Genomic DNA, 22,218 nt, shown 5'->3' on the forward strand with positions numbered 1-22,218 from the left:
TGAATTACAATTACAGGTCACATATAAATCACCCTTCCCAGTGTGTCAACATTAATGTGTTTGCACCTTTAAACTTAAATCAGCAGCGTGCAGGCGATCCCAACAGTGAAACAGCCATAAAAGAGCACAGAGAAAAGAGAAATGGGGCTGTTTGGGCCAAAACGTGTACAGGTAAATGTGGCCTTGAAGGGTTTCCAGATATATCTGACATCTGTGTCGGATCTTATTTTAGCTCTGTTTTTATTTTCAAAAGTTGGAATATATAGAAATGAAAGGTTTTGGAATAGTATGGATGCCACTTTTTGGTGTGTATTAGTTGCCAGAATGGAAGTAAGATGGAAATGTTTCGATATTTAAAAAAAGAATTGGACATGACAGCTGAAGGGAACCTGAAAAATCGTTTTTTTCCGTGATATGACCCCTTTAAATCTCTCTCTCCTCGCAGTGGCTCATGAGCATCTGAAGGAGCGTGGGCTGTTTGGTTTGCCCCCACCTCCACCCGGTGCCACCCCAGCGGAGTATTACCACCTCATGACGGGACACAGGAACCCGTACGGAGAGCTGCTCATGCAGGGCACAGGGGCCGCCGCAGCTCACCTGCCGGACTATTTCACACCCGTGGACGGTGAGTCGCCTGTTCAGATTGTTGTTTTATTGGAATAGTCAGGGTTATTTATAACGTAATGTCTTTGGACAACATCTGTGGCACAGTCCAGCCACAGGAATTACATTTTTAACACTTAAGTGGAAGTTTATCCGCCTAGAAAAGTAGTGCTACCTCAAAAGGACGATTTTGAAAGCTTTGCAGCTGTAATCATTCACATTATTTAATTGGAGTATTAATAGAAGTTCTTTAGAAAAAGACAAGCTTCACATCTCTGGTGCACTTCCCCATAGACTTCCATTGTAAGTTTCTGTCCTTTGGATGAGATGTTAAACCGAGGTCCTGACTCTCTGTGGTCATTACAAATCCCAGGAGACTTCTCGTAAGAGTAGGGGTGTAATCCCATTGTCCTGACCAAATTTCCCCCATTGGTCCTTCTCAATCATGGCTTCTGAATATTCCCCATCCATTAATTGGCTGTATCACTGTACTCTCTCCTCTCCACTAAGAGCTGGTGTGTGCTGAGTGTACTGGGTCACTATGGCTGCTGTCACATGGTGAAAAAAACATGGTAAAAACAAAACAAATACCCCCCAAAAAAAAAGGTGAAATATAAGAAAATCATGGTATTACCGTGGTACCATGTTTTAAAAAAAAAAAAACACGTTAAAAACAAAAATTTGTTAAAAACATATTTAAAAATGAGTCGGTCACTAATTGGAGATTTATTGGATTTTTGTGGATTTGGATCAAAGACACTTCAATCATCTCAATATTAATGGCTGGATTATTTTCCAGAGTTTTGTTTAACTGTCTTTTATCTAACATTTGTGTAATGTCCTGTTTGAATAAAGATGATCTGTGAATAATCAGTCAGAGTAAAAATACCTTGACGAATCTGCGTCACATGTTCCAGAGAAACACAGGAAAGAGAGAGAGGTGTTATTTTAAACAAACAGACGGTAATTTACAGCAGCTCTTTAACTCTGTTCTGGGCAAATATTTGCTCTTGTGTCTCCTTCAAATAATCACACTCGAAACACAAACACAGGCTTGATAAAGTGTCTGACTCATGTTAAAACTCCCTCTCGTCCATTCAAACTCTATTACACATCTGAAGTGTGGCGTCCGGGCGTGCGAGTGCACAGATCTTGGGCTTTGCTAAAGCAACAGCGCTGAATAGCTCATTTAGACAAGTTAACAGCGCGTGCTTTGATCCACTTGTCGTTTGCCGTTGCTGTTGGTTCCCATCATCTTTGAGTCACATGTCTTCGGTCACTGATTGTGGAGCAAGTCCCACGCTTAACGGGAAACGGCACGAGTCACTTACAAAGACAGTGAGAGAATTGGTCAATAAAAAGGAGAGGAAATGGAGCAAGTTGTAAACACATTTTCTTTAGTTAGATGTCAGAATATAAAGTTGGTGGCCAGAAAGTTCCACAGATTTTTGTAGAACTGGAACGACTGGAAATAAATAGGCCACAAATGCAATTCCAAAGTATATAAAACTGAAAGTTAAGTAATCATTTTTAGTTAATGGTTACAGGAATAGGCTAACGCTTATGTTAACAGTATGTGACAAAGGGGACTGTGGAATCAAAACGATTTTTTCCATACACTTGCCCATCACCAGTGAAGTACATATATTTAGTGCACATTATAAATATGACGAGATCATGTTAATGAATGTTTCCTCTGAGGTAAACAAAACAGAGACAAATATCACAGCCATCGTGAAACGTTGCTAAAGTCACATGCTAACATGTTTTGCTAACGGTATGCTAATTCTGCCACAGAATGCACCAAATCCCCTGACACACGCAGTGTCTAATTTCAGTTGTTTGTAAAGATGCCAACAAGACATTTACGCTGTGGTTAAAGATAGAGTTTTATGTTAGCTTTTCTTTCGTATACTTAGCATGATGTCCCTGTGGCGTTGGGTCCTGAGGCGGCTCTTAATGCTAAAGATGTGCTAGGGGCCGGCGTACCCTAACATGACAGCACACCATTAGCTCATGCTAAGAGTAATGACTCTCGCAACAAAGCTGTGGGATTATTTATTAGCACTGAGGTCAGTAGGGAATGGACACACACACACTCACAGAGAAATGAGTTGTGTAATCCTGCTTGTGTTGGCACTGTTCATGATGAAATCATTATGGACGTCCGGTTGCCAGAGTCTTACACACACACACACACACACACTGGGTGTATTAGCACCAGCGCTAATGCTTAGCACCTGTTGAGTTTGCTGCAGTTGTTGCTGTAATTTTCTTCTGAAATAGCATAAAGCCTGGGGCTAACATCCCAAATCATACTCTACACTAATGCGTGAAAGCAAATTCTTCTAACTACCTCGATTTCATGTGTTGTTGCGTTTACAATGTACCTGAGTGACTGTGCCGTGTGAACACAAACAATTGTAGCTATGCATTAACTAGTTGATTTCACACATCAGCTGCATTAAAAAAAGTGTTGAGCGCAATTCGGAATGCAACTTGTTCTTACCGTTGTTGCCGAGGGCACTAGAGCGGGTATTCGCGTGAACTGTGTTCTACGTTTAGTTTTCACTTTCTGGTCAGTAACTGTTATGGTACACACACACGTTTGGTATTTTCAATGGGTCTGTGCTCTTGGAATGCATTGACTAGACATTTGCATCTGCGTTTACATACAAGTACGTTTCTAGCGTTAAGCATACTTAACATAACGACTTCAGTTAATGTATATGTCCTTGAGAAAGCATTTTGAATCCTAGTTATAAAGTTACTGAAAATTGTAGACATGCTCGGAAATGCACAAGTGCACAACCCCCACACACACCCTCATTAAACAAAGCCAAGTCTGCAATAGCTGATTGTTATCTAGGTAATTACAGTAATTTATTGGCAAAGATTAATTATCCCAATTCAAATCAAAATCAGGTCACGCAAAGTTTGAGATGAAGACGATTAATCCAGTTCACTTCACCAGTTTATTTATCACTAAACCTGTTTTAAATGTAATCCTTTATTCAATTTTAAAGTTCTTTATTAGAATTATTGTTTATACACAATAAAACAAAATAACAAATAACAAATAAGCAGAGAAAGGCTGCCAGAAATGCTAATAAAAATAATAACAATGTACAATAAAATAGACTACAATAAATTAATCAAATATTACCATAAAATAAATAATAATAAACGTGTTTAAGAGTTATGTAGTCATTAATATTTTCTTATTGGCATCATTATTTTATACACAATATTGCAAAAGCATCATTAGAAATATCAAATAAACAAAGGAAAATTGCTGAATTTAAACAAACACATCATTTACACTTTATTTACTTAAGGGGTAACTAAACACCTGCTCAGAGTCTGACTCCACCCACTAGAAATATTTGAAAATGCAGGAAAAGTGGGCAGACCCCGGCGGGGATAGAGGAACGAACCGAGTCGTGGGGCTGAGCCGGGGCGGGCACTTGAGACTCGTAGAGACGGATTAATTGACAGCTGTTGTCAGACTCTATGTTATTATTATTCCTCACACGGTCGCAAGACGACATGTACATGAATCTGGCGTGGTGAGCTGGAACCTGCTTACGTCAGCTGTCACCGCTTACGTCACGAAGTACCGCAACAGCCAATAGGAAAATTCAACTGCAGTAGCCACTGTTCAACCTGAAGAGGGCAGCACTCAGACGTTTTTACACCATATATTGTAGAATTAAAACACTTTATACACAAATGTCAAAAAAATTACTTGAATCAATGACCAGCACTAATAAAGCCCCATGCTTACAGATCATTAACTAAAAAAAGTTGGTTGAGGGTTTAGTTACCCTTTACACTGTAGTTTTTTATGGAAATATTTAAGTACAGATACATATTTTTTTATTATTATTTATTTATTTGAGATATTTGATAAGACAAAAATGAATCTAAATGACCTCTTCTGTTAGTCGTCCACATACTGTTGACAGTTATCGGCCAATGGCGATAATCACAAAATGACCAAATATCCCCCAATAAATTCCCAAGCTGATATATCGGCCTGTCACTAATATAAATAACATTTTATTATACAGATATACACAGAATATAGTGATTAAAGCATTGATTTAGTCATATTTATAAGATACTTAAATCATCGCATTTTAGTTTTTTCATATAAACTTTGTTGAAACATCTTTACTCCTGTCTCTATAATGTTGAATTTACAGTATCCACATACAGTATATTGCATATCTTCCGCATCCAGGAATCAGTCGTGAACACTTATTGATGAGTCTCGGCTCTATCCTGCGGAGCTGTGAGTCTCAGTGTGTGTGTGAGCTCATCGATCATGCAGTCGTGATTGGCAAACACACACACACTCGTAAGTTTCCTGAAATAGCACAGCGGTGCAGCTGAGATTCCAGAGCAATTTTGAATGATCACATGATCAGATGGTGAACTGGTGTCATGAGGAAAAGCGCAGTATACTATCACCTTAAGACCAGGTACATTTATTAAGAAAGTACTGAAAATAGGGTCAATTTTTTTTTTAAAGTGATATTTGTATCTTCCACAGTGTCTCGGTTCCCCAGTCCTCGTTTGACGCCCCGGTTGAGTCGGAAGCGAGCACTGTCCATCTCTCCGCTCTCAGATGCCAGTATCGATTTTCAGACTATGATCCGCACCTCGCCCAATTCTCTGGTCGCCTACATCAACAACTCCCGATCCAGTTCGGCCGCTAGCAGCTCATACGGACACCTGTCTGTCGGAGGCATCAGGTAAAAACTAGATAAAACTGGATTTACAGACAGTAGAGCAGATGTCAGCCCTGCTCTGGTCCTGATGATCCACACATTTGGGATGATTGCAGAAGTCTGCGCTCATCTGATCATGTTGTTCTCTTTCAGTCCGTCGTTTCCCTTCCCTCCTTCCATTAATCCAGTGGCATATCAGCAGCTGTTGTCTCAGCAGAGAGGATTCAGTGCGTTCGGTCACACACCGCCACTCATACAACCATCACCAACATTCTCCAGCAGACAACATGCCATCAGCATCTCCAGCCTCACCAAACCCATCACCAATGACCCTGAGATCAAGGTAACACAATACCTTACCACAAACACAACAAAACACCAACCCAACACACTGACACAACGAAACACAACACCAAATACAACAACACAAGCAAGCACAATAACATCAACCCGAACAAACACAACACAATTAACACAACCAAACATCAGCACAGCCATATGCAAAACACCAACACAACCAAACAGAACACACCAGCACAATCAAACGAAGCAATAACAACCAAACACAACACAAACAAAATGTCTATAACACAACACAACTAAATACAACACATAAACATAGCCAAACACACTGACACAACCAAACAAAACAAAACACCAAAACAACCAAGCACAACTACACAAACACACACAAACACATCAACACAAACCAAAAATCCAACCACAAACATGCATACATACAGCTGCAGAACATGTAACTGAACTACACACAAACACAAAAACATTGGCACAAAGACAGTTAGTGTGGCATGATACTAGACAAAGCTCCACACATATTTTGGGTTCATATGTAACTTGTCTCAGACATAAGACCCTCAACTAAACCATCTGACACCAGACCAGAGCTCTGCTGATCAGAACCAGGTTTCTCTGTGGTTCGTTGTTGTCACTATTGGACGACCAGAACCACACAGCATTTCCAAACCACACATTGACTCTGTCAGCACTCAGAGTGGAGCTGAGCATCAAAGGACGGGGGAGAAACTAAATGCTGCATTCAGATGTCACATGTATGCAAAGTCCCTCACTGTAGATGATTTTTACTGCAGCTTTTGTAGAAAAGGTCTGAATTGTTTATTCAATTTGATGTTGGCCATAGAGATACTGTTCCCAATGGATGTCTATTTCTCTCTCTTTACTTTTGCTCTTTAGAACACAAGTGGTGATTCTGCGGTCAGCAGCACCGTGAACCCCCTGAACAACAAGAGGTCAAAGGTCAAGTCTGAGTTTGACGGGCCACGACCCTTGTCGCCATGCTCTCCAGTAAGACCATTACAACATTCTTAAAAAACCTGTCAAGAAAAATGTCCTTGTTATATTTAACCCCAAATCAATACGAAAAATATTTCTGTATTCAAGATTTGTAAAATATTTGCATTATGACAATATTTTCAGGACACTTAAGCATATTTAACAACCAACTGTTATTACCCCAACACATCAGGACATTTTATTTTTAGTATTCCTATTGTTTTAAATGATGATTCTCATTACTGTAACGCATCCGGATGTTTAACTTTTACTATTCCCATTGTTTTAAATTATGAGTCTCATTACCGTAACACATCCGGATGTTTACTTTTACTATTCCCATTGTGTTAAATGATGAGTCTCCTTACCGTAACACATCCGGATGTTTACTTTTACTATTCCCATTGTGTTAAATGATGAGTCTCGTTACCGTAACACATCCGGATGTTTACTTTTACTATTCCCTTGTGTTAAATGATGAGTCTCAATACCGTAACACATCCGGATGTTTACTTTTACTATTCCCATTATGTTAAATGATGAGTCTCATTACCGTAACACATCCGGATGTTTACTTTTACTATTCCCATTGTGTTAAATGGTGAGTCTCCTTACCGTAACACATCCGGATGTTTACTTTTACTATTCCCATTGTGTTAAATGATGAGTCTCGTTACCGTAACACATCCGGATGTTTACTTTTACTATTCCCATTGTGTTAAATGATGAGTCTCATTACCGTAACACATCTGGATGTTTAACTTTTACTATTCACATTGTTTTAAATGAGTCAGAATGTTTTACTTTTACTATTACCATTGTTTTTTATGTTGATTCTCATTACCGTACACATCCGGATGTTTTACTTTTACTATTCCCATTGTGTTAAATGATGAGTCTCATTACCGTAACACATCCGGATGTTTACTTTTACTATTCCCATTGTTTTTAATGATGATTCTCATTACCGTAAATGCGGTTTTACATGGGACATGGTGGCCGTCAGGCTTTGCTTATGATCTTGCGGCTTCTCATTTGTACAGGTGCTTTCTATTCACATGAGAAGCAGTGCAAAATGCGCCAATAGAAGTGCAATAATGCAATTACTGTAAATGTTGTATTAGTTTTCATGTAAGTGATTGCACTTACTTGATTCCACTTATTTTTTCATAAAATGGTTTATAACTATAAATATTGTTATATGCTATTTTTAATATTAAAGAAACAAACTGGATGTTACTTAATATATTTATTGTCAAATTGGTACAGTATAAATAACATCACATCAATAATTAAAATGGGAGGGCTACAAATGAACATTAAAAATCCACAAAACACTGCCAATAACCCGCCTGGGCAATTGTATTTTCTGTTTATCGAAAGTTGATGTTTCAGACACCTGTTGCAGAAGAGAAAATTAAAGTTCACGGTCCAAGGCCCATTTGTATACATTGCACAGTCATCTATTTTCCAAACATAAGATATACATGTTTCTGTGCTCTATTTTAAGATGGTACACCGACTCACAGCTTTCCATGAGGCTGTTTTCCTATTTGTCTCTATAAACGCTCAAAGAAACTTTATTTGTCAGAAGGAAATTCAGCAACATATTTTCATATTTTTCTTTTTGACTACATTTTTGATTGGTTGTCAATAAATTCAGTTCTGATTGGTCCGTGACAAGTGGCAGCCGTGGAATGCTACAATTTTTATTGTGCGTGGTGTGTACCGTAAGCAGTCGTGCAGAACAAAGTGGCAAGTTTCTCGTGAACGAGCTTGGGAAGCGGTGCCACTTCGACTGCCACCTGCTGCCTCTCTCTCACTGTAAATGAATAGGGAATGCGTAGTGACCGCGTCCTGTGTAAAACCATCTTAACTCTTCTGGACATTTTACTATAACAATTGTTTTTAATGATTATACTCATTACCATAACACAGTAATGTTTTAACTTTATTACTATGAAAAGATGCTGTTGTACAAAACATTTCTTAATTCAAATCAGTAAAAATGAAATATAGTATCAATTGAGTACTACTATTATGTAGAAATACTTTACAACTTAAATAAAACAAAATTATTCACATTGCGGAAATGATATCATAATGACCACCTTTTGTGCATTACGGTAATGAGATTTAGGGGGCTAAAATGTGAGTAACTGTCATGAAAACACAATGTAAAAATGGCAATATAAATGAATGGCCCTAAAAATAGAGTTAAATAGTCTGTCCAAATCAGTCAAAAGGGTCCAGTTCAGTTAGGATGCTACTAGGTTTTGGAACAGAGCTTGTGTTTCCTCCTCCAATTAAACAAACCAAACCAATGCATCCTGTTATTCTGAAAAACCAGAGGAGTTTTCTTTTTCGAACTGCTCCATACTGATCAATGATGGCCCCGGAGGCCCCCAGGGGCCACGGCAGTACCCCGGTCCCGTTCTTCACACGCACACCGCAAGAAAAACTCCAACTGATAAGAGCTTTACATGCATCTGCTCGTTCCTCCTGCAGCAGTGTAAACTGTGCCAGAGCACTTCATTTTAATGAAATATTGTCTGGCCGTTATTGTCACCTGAGAGAGTTTTTCCCACTCTCTCTCTCTCTCTCTCTCTCTCTCTCTCTCTCTCTCTGTGCACTGCTCATCTTTTGACAAATCTGCGGCTGCTCTTGGCGGTGAGGCCGGTTGGTTTTGATGCATGGGGAATAATGCGGCGGGCATCGTCTAGGGGCCAACACAATTGATGAAGATAGCTCGCAGTGCTGAGATAAACATGCTGGAGTCAGCATGTGCCGCGTGTGTGTGTGTGTTGTACTGAATGTCTGTTACCCACAGCAGTGCAGCGGTCTGATCGCTCTAAACACGCCACACACATGTTCCTACAAGCAAACAATAAATGTTTAATTCTGTGATTCTGGTTAATAATATCCACCAGTGTCATCTAAGATGGATCAGGGTCAAACAAATAAGGATTGAATACACATTGGCAAAGTTCCTAGAAATTCAAACATTTCAACCAAAGTTTTGACACTATATATATATATATATGGTACTGTCTGTAGGGTAGTGTTCATATATATATATAGATACCCTTATTAAATTTTTTTTTGCATTATACATAATGCATTCAGATCAAAAGGTTTTTAAGATCATGAGAAACATTTCAGTCAAGAGACCACAAATATTTGACCGACAGAGTGTGTGTGTGTGTGTGTGTGTGTGTGTGTGTGATATAGTATATATAGTATGTATGTATATATATATATATATATATATATATATATATAATAAACACTGTATATTTTGTATATTGTTTTTATTTTTTTATTTTTTAAGGAATATTCCGGGTTCAATACAAGTAAAGATCAATCAACAGTATTTGTATCATAATGTTGATTACCACAAAAATGAATTTCGACTCGTCCCTCCTTTTCTTTAATAAAAGCACAAATGTGTGTTCCAGTGAGACTCTTACAATGGAAGTCAATGGGGTTTAATCTGTAACATTAAAATACTGTTTCAAAAGTATAGACACATAAACAATATGTGTGTTAACATGATTTTACTGTCATTAAATCACTTACTGACCACATCTGTGTGAAGATACAGACAATTATACAACTTTGTTGTCATGATGATTTAATGTTAAACCCTAACACGACTGTAAAAATTATTATATAAACAATTTTACTGCTCAAATCATGCATGAGATTTAACAGAAGAATTCATGTAAGTGCTTTTATAAAATTATAAGCTTCACATTTCTGCATTTAAACCCTCCAAATATTGGCCACAAATGCTGTTGACTGAACTCATTCCACAAATATAGAGACTTGTTTTTCTTCATTGAAATATCGGGACATTGTGTGCCCTTACGTGTACACCAATATGCTGAAAACTACCAAGAAAACACAACACTTGCCCACATTGGAGAAGCCGGTAAGAATGCCGATAAAGGTGTTTACCTACAACACGAAAACAGTGTAATGGTTAAAAAATATCAATCGGTAGATGCATAAACTGTTAATGCATATACATTATTTATGTATATACATTAAGCCGATAAAAGCAAACCATTTAAGGTGTTTATATGACCTTACACATTGTCTGCTTATTAAGCATAATCAGTCTAAGATCATGCAGGTAAACAGGCTCAATTTTGACATGGCGCACCTCAAAAAACGATCAGAATACATTTTAATTGGAAAACATAACATCTTTGTATTCAGTCATTGTCTTTGACTTATTTTTTATGTATTTTTAATAAAAAAAATAAACCAGTAGATATGTTTGACCGGGTCTGTTCATTTTGATTTGCAAACTATTTTGTTAACAAACGCTGAAATGTGTTAATGCTGTAACACTGCTGTTTCTCGTCAGGATCATCTGGGTGGCACACTGGACCTGAAGGAAGACCTGGATGACTGCAAACAAGAAGCAGAGGTTGTGTACGAGACAAACTGTCACTGGGAGGGCTGCAGCAAAGAGTACGACACACAAGAGCAGCTTGTGCATGTAAGTGTGTGTGTGTGTGTGTGTGTGTGTGTGTGTGTGAGAGAGGTAATAAGGCAGTTATGGGATCACCTAACATAAGGTGGAGGGGGTCTGGGGGGGTGGGGGTAAAACACAGGTGATGGTTTCATATGGTCTGAAGACCAGCATTCAGTACATTTACGTGCCATTTTACCGTTCAATTTCATTCAGACTACAGTAATAATTGGTCTTTTTAAAGTGTCCTGTAAGTGCTTTACTCCGACTGAAATCGTACCAGTCCAGTTTTTGTGAAGTCAGACTAAGAGACCTAAATAATGTAATAAAATACTTTTTAATATCCCAGTTTATTATGCAGAGACAATTGTAAGCCATTCGATGGTTAATTTACACTGTGACTCTTTGGTGCTTTGAAAACATTCCTCTGTTTTTTTGGCATCCTGACCAGCCCGACACAGCAACATTGACCAATGGCGTGAGTTTGGCACGGTACAAGCTGTTTTGTGGACAAATTGCAGACAACACCAACACCAAACATGACACAACCAAACACACTGACACAACCAAACACAGCACAACACACCAAACAAAATACACCAACACAACAACAACTATTACAACAACACCAAAACAATCAAACACAACCACACATGTTGACACAACCAAACAACAAAAATTACACTCAGTCAGCCAATCGGATTGGAGCTTGTTGAGAAAGTTCTTGCTGTCGAGGAACGGTCAGTCAGCAGTCGTGTCGTCTGAGGCCAGAAACCTTAATCTACTGACTCAGTCTTGACACGGGCAGCTGACCTTTGACTTCACCATACATGCTTGACCTGTGACCCAAAGGGCACAGCATATATCTGTCTAACCAGATGATCTGAAGTGTCCATGTGGAACTGAACAGATTTAAAATACCTCAGATTAACAATTCAGAGAAATAGATATGGGAAAAAATACACATTAAAGACATGTCATTATTTATTATTTGATCGTGAATCTAATTCATGGTAAATGATTTCACTTACAGATATGTGCATGGTGGTGCAAACCAGCACTTTTAAAGGTTAAGTGACGCTGTAGTGCTCCAACAGATGATTTTACACCAGATAGAAATTAGTGGCCCATTTCATCAAATGTTATAGATAACGATTTAATTTTAATTTTATTATATAATCAAAAATCCATGCTTTGAGGCCCATTTTGATCATATGTTTTTAGTAAATATTTTATTTGTACTTTTTATCAATGTATTCATTTTATTTTATTATATTTACAGTATAATAAATAGTCCATGCTTAATCTGACCTTATGTTATATTTAGAAATATTTTATTTTTAGTTACTTAGTTAAATAGTTTTTTATTTATTTAATATATTTCTATAATCCATGCTTTAAAAGTGTGGCCTATTTTATCTGATGCTATACTGTAGATTTTTGTCATTTTTAATTTATATATATTACATAAAATAAAGTACAAAATAAAATATACATATATATATATATATATATATATATATATATGTAGTCCAGGCTTGAATTTTGAGGCTCATCTGTGTGATGCTTTGATTTTTCCCATCATGCATTTGTCCTGTGTGGAGTGACAACTTTCTGTGGCATTCCAGCTGACCAGTGAAGCAGAGAGAGAGAGATTTACACACACACACACACACACTCACTAAGCTGTGGGGATTCACTCTCGCTCATTGTTCGTTACTTCTCAAGTGTTGAATGGGATTTTCACTGAATGACATTCGTGATCGTTTGTTTATACAACTGATACACACACTGATAACACATCATTATGATGTTACAGAGGAACAAAGGTGCCCCTGTGTGTGTGTGTGTGTGTGTGTGTGTGTGTGTGTGTGTGTGTGTGTGTGTGTGTGTGTGTGTGTGTGTGTGTGTGTGTAATCAGCGGTCAACCCCGCTAGAGCAATTCAGTGTGTTTGTGTAGGAAATGATGGACAGTCAACAGATGTGACCATAATGACACTAATTGTGGAGCAATTGTGTGTGTGTGTGTGTGTGTGTGTGTGTGTGTCTGGGGTTTGTTTCCAGGTCTAGAATAATCCATACGGACAGTAAAACTAGGCAGTGTTGCTTTAGTGTTGATTAATAAACAAATTATTGTTTTAAACCAGTTCTTTATAATGATTCGGTAAATCTGATTCACATAGCTTTCATGAAAAGTACTACAAGAAAGCAGAATAGAATGTCGTTTGAGTGACGATTCAAATGAATCGCTGAATCATTTTTCTTTAAAGTGGTTCATTCAAATGAATCAATTCACTCAAATGAATCGGTTGTCTTATTTTCTAAATGTGAACAAAAATCTGAAAACTATCACAATGCACAACTATTATATACATGAACATCAGTTGCTTTTTATGGAATTTTTGCTCGAAAAATGTGCTTGTGCCATCAATCTTTCAAATAAATGCCATCTTTTTTATTGTATTTTTTTATTTATTTTTATTCCCTACTCTCCCCAATTTGGAATGCCCAATTCCCACTACTTAGTAGGTCCCCGTGGTGGCGCGGTTAGTCACCGCACTCCGGGTGGCGGAGGACAAGTCTCAGTTGCCTCCACTTCTGAGACCGTCAATCCGCGCATCTGATCACGTGACTCGTTGTGCATGACACCGCGGAGACTCACAGCATGTGGAGGCTCATGCTACTCTCCACGATCCACACACAACTCACCACACGCCCCATTGAGCGCGAGAACCACTAATCACCACCACCACCACCATGTGACTCTACCCTCCTTAGCAACCAGGACAATTTGGTTGCTTAGGAGACCTGGCTGGAGTCAGTCAGCACACCCTGAATTCAAACTCACGACTCCAGGTGTGTTTGTCATCATCAGTACTCCCTGAGCTACCCAGGCCCCCAAAGACACTTATTTTAATATTCTGTTATCAGTCACATTTTTCCATCTTCTTTTAGTGTCCAAGTACTTTTGGGGCGACTGTAAATATTTCCAACAATCCCAAAGGGCACAAGTGAAAACGTCTCTTTACATACACAGAGAGATTCTTAGCAAATCCACATATGTGCCACGCAGATCTAAGAGTTCTTGTCTATTAAAAACACACTCTTTCACAATCACACACCATCACATTGTCTTATTCTCATCTGACAGACGGTGATGGATAGCGTTACGGATATGCAAATGGGCTCCTCAGAAGCAAAAATTGCTTTATTTTCTCAAGCACTTGATAAATGCTGCCTTGCATCCAAATGACGTCAATTGTGCCCAATTAAGAGTTTAAATGCACTGCTGACATTATAAAGGCAGGTCAGATCCAAGACATCTAAAGACACGCTAACAGAAGTAAATGAACGCTGTTTTGTTTGTGTGTTCTCAGCACATCAATAACGAACACATCCACGGGGATAAGAAGGAGTTTGTCTGCCGCTGGGACGAGTGCTCACGCGAGCAGAAGCCGTTTAAGGCGCAGTACATGCTGGTGGTGCACATGCGCAGACACACGGGGGAGAAACCGCACAAATGCACTGTGAGTCGCGCATCCTAAACACAACTATACATACACACTAAACCTACAAAGCTCAAACACACACACATCAACACACTTACTTTATTACTGCGATTTGATCCTACTGAATTATATTTTAAGAGATTATGTGCACTGGCGAAACTCTAGTTTATTCTAACACGCAGCAGGAATGTTTTTAATCTGATGTTTATGATTGTGTGTGTGTTTCAGTTCGAGGGCTGCTCCAAAGCATACTCACGTCTGGAGAATCTAAAGACACACTTGCGTTCACACACCGGCGAGAAACCATACGTGTGTGAGCATGAGGGATGCAACAAGGCCTTCTCCAACGCCTCGGATCGAGCCAAACACCAGAACCGCACACACTCCAATGAGGTAAAGAAACACACTCACCTGCATGCATCCAGAACTGTGCAAGGTCAAAGGATTTATACACTCATAAATGCACTTAAAAGGATGGTTCACCTGACAATGCATCTACGGACTCTCAAGTCACATCAGTTACAGAATGAAGGAGTTATCAAGCAATATGTTAGCTATACATCAAAAGCAGTTGCGTCACGCCACCAGTGTACGTACACCCGTTCTATTTCGTGCACGTCATTAGATCAGTAAACGCCACTTCGTGCGGGAGTTTCATGCTGCTAACTTGTGCAGCCCCTGTAGCGATCCCTCATATGGACGATCAGATAATGTACTTCACCATGGCGTTAAGGAACCGCTAACTGCGTAATGCCATGTAAATGTGCCATTTTCAGCATACGCTAACAAATTTAGGCCAAAATTAGATTTGTTTGCGTACTACCTCATCATGTGTCGTGATTGCTCCTGGACGCCCAACACTGTCCCATTAACAATCTGTGCACGCAAGTGTGTACACTTTAAGTGTGTGTGTGTGTGTGTGTGTGTGTGTGTGTGTGTGTGTGTGTGTGTGTGTGTGAATAATGAGCTGTGAAGCTAATGAGTACGGCTACCCACAATACATTAGTGAGAATCAAGCGCATCCCCAATGGAGAGACAGACCACCTGCAGATCGCGCATAGGAAATGAAAGCTGGGGCCATTTCCATTCTGTGCTGATACATCACAAGCTAACGGTGGAAAGATAATTTCATCACAACTTTATTAGTAAACAGCAATGCATCACGAACACTTAGCATTCACACAATCAGTATGTCACCGTCGCACTCTGTAATTTATTTGTCTAATTGTGTATTCGTCTAAAGCCCCATTTGAAGATAATCTGACTTAACAGGAACAGATAAAACTCTTAATTCAAATTCATACATTTGACTGTTAGAGGGTCATGTGAAACCGAGAGATATTTGTCTCCGCAGAAACCCTACGTGTGTAAGATTCCAGGCTGCACGAAGCGCTACACCGATCCCAGCTCGCTACGGAAACACGTCAAAACCGTCCACGGACCTGAGGCGCACGTCACCAAGAAACAACGAGGTGACCTGCCATCACGACCTCACCCACCCAGGGAAAATGGTGAGAACGAGACGGGAACCAATCTGTCTGTCCGCACGGTGGAGGAGAAACTTGAAGCAAACAGCACAACTAGAGGCATCGAGGACTATCTGACTAAGTCAATAAAGACGGAGAACTCGATGGTAAGATTCCATTTACTGTTGGCGAGGTCACTAAGTCCGGAAAAATATTCTCGCTTTTGTCTGTCGATGCTTTCCAAAATGTATCAGACTGCAGTTCACAATGCAACTGTTGCTTTCTTAGCATTGCCGCTAGAGGTGCTATAGCGGACATTAGCTGTTTTTTTTCTACGGCTAGTTTTCTCTTTTATGTTATCTACTGTCATGGTGGAACAACAGTTTGTAGGGTTTCTTACTAAGCAAGTTAGATACATTTAATAACACATTCAGTTTAATGTCACAGACATTTGATAGTTACTGCTAGAACAGCATTTAAGCGAGACAAAGTATTTGTGTCTGGGTACTTAAGTCGAGTATGTCTCTGGCCAAAACATGTTTCGCCTTTGATCTTTTTTTAATGCATGTCATAAAATGTATGTAATTAGAATAAGAGTTATTTTGCATGGCTATAATATGTACTCTCAAATATCTTATTAATTACTTATTAAATGTACATTTAAATGGTCTTAGTCCATCAGTGGTTATGCTAATTGAAACATACTAACAAAGCATGCCACTGTATCAGATCTCAGCGAGCTGTCCATCTTTAACTACTCTCTCTACATGTGCTTCCTGCAATCTTTTTCCTTTTCTCTTGCGTGCATTTTCCATAAGGACAGACGTTACTGAGGTGAGCATGGAAATCATGTACTAATGTCTTTATATTTGTTTTCAGTTAGTTGCTATGCAGTGAGTAGTTGAAATACACATGGATGTTTTGTTTTTTGCTTTTTTTTAACAGTTAGATTTTAGTACATGGGAAATGACCATGGAAGTAGCTCCACATAAACATTACACATTTGTTGGGGTCCTGATTAGCAACATATTCTAGGATCGCCAACATTTTGTCTTTTTATAAATTATTTTGTCACTCCATAAGATAGGATAATTTGCAAGATTTACAAAATTGTGTTGTATTTTTTAGGGTAATACTGGATGTAAATTAATGACTAGTCATTTTTTTAAATAGATCACAATTTGATACAGTTTTTTGTCCACACTTTTGATTTTAATATGCTTTTGTATTTTATATTTAATGGTGGACAGTCATATTGAAATGTTGTTTACATTACAAAAATAAAATAAAAGTAAAAAATAATATGTATAAAATCAGCTTTTTGCTCTCCAGCCAAATGATGATATTGTAAAATTGTAATAATTTTTCTTCTAGGACAACAAAATGACATGTCATGTCAACTGCTCATGTATGCATGGCAAGTGTATTCAATGCATGAAAAAGCATGTCATGATTCTCTATCAACCACAGGCTTTTATATTTTTCTTTATTTCTGTGTGCAGAGTTTGTATTATAAAAAGCTCACCTGTAAATTCAAATACAAAATACAGTATTGCTTTGCATTGTACATCTTTATCTGACTACTTGGGTGTTGAAAAGAATATGGTATGACCACATCAGAAATGTGGACCCCTATATTCCGTAATTGCCTGAGATTTGTTGGCATGCAGAGGGCCTCTAATTTCCCATGGGCTTCCGCCCCAATCCCCCACATCATGGAGATCTAACGCTCCCGCCCCCCACTCCAGGATAAAAGCCATTAGTGGATTAATATTATATCAGTGTGACTGTTTTTGTGTCCTGAACAAATAGTGCCAGTGATCAAGCTGTGATCAAGAATGGCTCCCCGGTTCACATGGGGACAGAATACATTTGCCTCATTCAGGGGATGCGGCATCAAATGACATGAATACAAAGACGTGCAGTACCTTATTTGATGTTGAGGGCTTCCCCCTTTGTGTATTCATGCCAGAACACATGCATAATGCACAAAGATGTTGCCATAGGAAATAACGATTTGTCAGGCACTTAACCTAGCTTTCTGAGTTGATCGCAAGGGGAGGATATATGCATTGGATGTGTCTCAAGGAGCCTCAGTATGCTCATCCCGACTCAGTATGCTCGTTATTTGCAATTACACTTCGGAAAGTGATTATAAGGGCTGTCTGCATATCGCTGAGCCTGTGCTCTGTTGGCTTATTTTCACCACTTCAGCATTTTGGGTGGCGCTTCTTGGGTTACTAAACATGTCTTCCCATTGGTCTATCTCAGATGTATCAGTCCAGCCCTGGTGGTCAGTCATCATGTACCAGCGAGCCGTCACCACTTGGCAGTGCCGGCTACTATGACGGTGGAGTAGAACCAATGGGACTGAATGGGGGCAGTATGGGAGTTCTGAGCGCCCTGGATGATGTGCCCCTTGTGGACTCAACCGTCTCCACAGGAATGTTGAGCCTCCACCATCGCAAGCATGCCAGCCCTGCCCACACACTCAAACACCTGAAGCAGGAAAAGTTGAAGTCGGTGAGGGACTCGTGCTCCTGGGCAAACCCAGCTCCTCCTGCCCCCAGTACCAAACTACCGCCAATCAGTACCAGTAAGTAAAAGAACAAACAAACCTTGATTATACCTCATGCGCCACTGATGCTGTCATGCCGTGTCCTGACTTCCCAAAGACATTTTGTTTGTCCACACTGAATGCAAAACTGCTCAAAACATGTTTCAGTCACAGCCAAGCAGAACAAATTTGATATTTCATGTAGTTATTTGTTCAGCTGAATTGTGGAACAATTACATTTTACAGTGGGCAGGACTACTCAGGGTAATGCTACAGAAATAGAAACCAATCAATCGACTAAATGTCCACTTGCTCATTGCTTATTAGTACAATGTGTCATAAGTTACTAAAATCCAATTTCTTAAAAAAAATTTTTTTGTGAGTGTAGTGAAGAAATTGTAGCCTGTATTCTCTTCTAAATTCTTCCTCTGTCACAGGTTCTTTGTTGGAAAGTTCTGGCGGACTCTGTGATCCAGGGCTCATCATCTCCAGCCAACGCCTTGGTGACCTTTGTCCCGGTGAGACTACGATTCTGCGGCAGCTGGTAGAGCGTCGGGATAGCCTGGCCAGCACCGTGAGCTCAGCCTACACCCTAAGCCGACGTTCCTCTGGTATCTCCCCCTGCTACTCCAGTCGGCGTTCCAGCCAAACCTCACAACCTGGTGGCCGCCTCAACAACATCAGCTCAGCGGACTCCTACGACCCTATCTCCACAGACCTGTCCAGAAGATCCAGCGAGGCCAGCCATTGTGGAGGACTCCCCAGCCTCCTCAGTCTCACTCCTGTCCAACACTACAGACTCAAAGCCAAGTATGCTGCTGCCATAGGGGGGGCTCCACCCACCCCTCTACCCAATATGGACTGCATGAGCCTGAAGACTCGCATAGCCTTGTTAGGAGACTCCCATGAATTTACCTCGTTCCCAGTCCATCCCACAGTTCCAAGGAGGTGTAGTGACACCAGCTATGGTAACCGTAACATTTTGCCCCATGAGGTACCAGGCAACATCACGCGAAGGGCAAGTGACCCAGTGCGTAGAGTGAGTGTAGAGCAGCATTCTCTCAATCAAGGGCAGCGTTTCAACAGCATGAGCAATGTCAACCCATTCTCTAGTCGACATGTCAACCTACATCAACCGGAGTGTAACGTAAACCACCACCTGTGTCCACCTCGACCTCCTAGCATTTCAGAGAATGTTGCAATGGAAACCATGGCAAGTGACATGTACAATCAGAACACTAGTATTGATGATGCCATGATGTTAACAGATGATGCCGTTCAATACCTCAAATCTCAGAATGGAAGCTCCACCCAGCATGCAGGGACCGTGTACTGCAACCACCCTGTGCAAGGCATCCACGGCTTTGGCTCTCCACAGCAACAGCAGTGTCATTACAAAAGACGTCCAGCCTTGGTGGAGAGTAACATAAATAGTGTAAGTCAAAGCTCTCAGCAGACATTCACAGGTTCCCCTAATGCCACCAAGAGCCAGATGCCAGTGCAGTGGAATGAGGTCAGTTCAGGGACACTGGATTCTACTCTTAGCCAAACCAAGCAGGGAACTGGGAGGGCAAATATCAGTGCACTCCAACAAAAACAAAACCTCAGCCCTTTTCAGAACCTCAGCTCCAACCAACAAGTTGGGCTAATGAGTCAGAACCTCACTCATGCTGCCCAACAGAATCACGTGCAACGGAATAGCGAGTTTATTTCCCAGAGAATGACCTGTGGGCCAACTCAGAGGCAACCACTGCAACAGGCTAACAGTGAGCAGGCTAACTTTCTACATGGGTACCGTCAGGGCTTTGCTTCTAGTGACATCAGTGGAAACACCAACCAACACCCATCTCACATAAACATGACAGGGCTCAGTGTAGGTTTGCTAAGCCCATCTGGTAAAACGCTGATGGCACAGCCTGCCAGCGGACAGAATAACAGATTTCAAGCTCAACCAGTGACGATTCAAAACCATGGTACTTTTCAAAATATTAATGAAAATGATTCCCAGATGAACATCAACCAGCAAGGCTATGGCATTCCAGCCCAAAATCCCACGCTAAAAGGCAACCAAGGGCTGCTACAGCCAAGACCGCCCACAGAACCTAAACCCTACAGCCGGCAACTCTCAGGGCCAACATCAACTGCAACGCAGCAACTTGGTTACCCACAATCCAACTTTAGCCCAGGGGAAGACACCTCTGAGGCCAGTCCAAAAAAATCAGCTGGCATGAATATTAATGGTACAGATACCAACGCAGTGTTCTACACTGGCCAGATTCACATGTTTGATTCCAGCTGCCTAGTGCAGTGTGGGCCAGCTAGCATAGCCATGGCTGCAGTGGGCTCTCCTGAATCAAATCAGGTCTCCAGCACGGTGGATTCAAATGGAGTAGAGCATCCACAGATCGACTTTGACGCCATGCTGGATGATGGCGATCACTCCAGCCTCATGTCAGGAACTTTAAGCCCCACCCTCCTCCGCAGCTTTTCCCAGAACTCTTCCCGCCTTACCACACCCAGGAACTCAGTGACATTGCCCCCGGTGGCTGCAGGAATAAGCAACATGGCCATTGGAGACATGAGCTCCATGCTTACCACACTGGCAGAGGAGAGCAAGTTCCTCAATATGATGTCATAGTAAAAACAGGAAGTAATATTTAAAGAGACAGTTCTTTGACTTTGAACGCAATATAACTGAATATTGCATAATTTGTTTGTTTTTTTACATCATTTTAAAATTGTATCATTCCGTACAGTATTAGTTAAGACTTTGGTAGTGTCTTTTGTTTTTCTTTAAGAAGCCATACTTTGCCTTAGACAAGTTTATGTATGGTACATATGTAAACAGAGAATTTGATAAGTGACAGTACATTATTTTTGTATGACTTTTGAAGTGACAAAATGAAAGCAGGAACAAGTGCCTCAGTGTGCACAAGTATATGCAGGAATTACATTAAACTAGCAAAACAGGACTTTATCTTTTCTGTCTTCTTCAATGGATATAATAGGTTTTGTAAATTATGTAAATTAAATGTAAAATTGTACTTCCTATCCATGTTTGTATCAGACATAAGAGAAGCTCCAAGTTATTGATATACAGATGAAATATTAAAAAAGTTTTGTTTTTTATTTGTGGTGGACCAGAAAATTTGAATCATAAAGGAGCATAACTGCTTGAAATAGATAATCTAAAGAGATTGCCACCCTCAGGCCTGAACCGGACTCTATCTGAGGGAACCGCCCGACTGATTGTCTTGGAATTTTGAACTCAAAATACAGAAATGTGTGGACTGTCCTGTTGTGCACATACTCCTTTTACAAGGCTGGATTATGTAGATATCTTTTGTACATGTTTGATTAAATACAATATTGTTGTTTGTTTCTACAACAGGGGTGTTTGGCTTGTCATTCTACATACTGGGTCTTTGTGAGGGGATTTCTCAAGGAGTCAAATAATGAGATATCTAATTTTTATGAAAATGTATTTAAATTTTCTTCCTCCACAGCCCAAAAATAGTTTGGGTATTGAAACTAAGCTGCAAAAATGGCTTAT

General features: G+C 40.0%; 1 protein-coding gene across 1 annotated transcript in view; it reads left to right on the forward strand.

Moving 5' to 3' along the window:
* The window catches only part of LOC127632521 (zinc finger protein GLI2-like), a 68,305-nt gene extending 46,319 nt beyond the window's left edge, over positions 1–21,986 (forward strand). Inside the window, 10 exon segments of the mRNA XM_052111141.1 lie at positions 446–625; positions 5,162–5,363; positions 5,493–5,682; positions 6,552–6,662; positions 11,026–11,160; positions 14,511–14,660; positions 14,871–15,035; positions 15,997–16,275; positions 18,380–18,704; positions 19,103–21,986. Of these exon segments, the coding sequence (XP_051967101.1) occupies positions 446–625; positions 5,162–5,363; positions 5,493–5,682; positions 6,552–6,662; positions 11,026–11,160; positions 14,511–14,660; positions 14,871–15,035; positions 15,997–16,275; positions 18,380–18,704; positions 19,103–21,303 (3,938 nt within the window). The 3' untranslated portion in view covers positions 21,304–21,986.
* Positions 21,987–22,218: the final 232 nt, after the last annotated feature.

The sequence above is a fragment of the Xyrauchen texanus genome, chromosome 39, assembly GCF_025860055.1.
Source record: "Xyrauchen texanus isolate HMW12.3.18 chromosome 39, RBS_HiC_50CHRs, whole genome shotgun sequence".
In the NCBI taxonomy this organism is placed as follows: Eukaryota; Metazoa; Chordata; class Actinopteri; order Cypriniformes; family Catostomidae; genus Xyrauchen; species Xyrauchen texanus.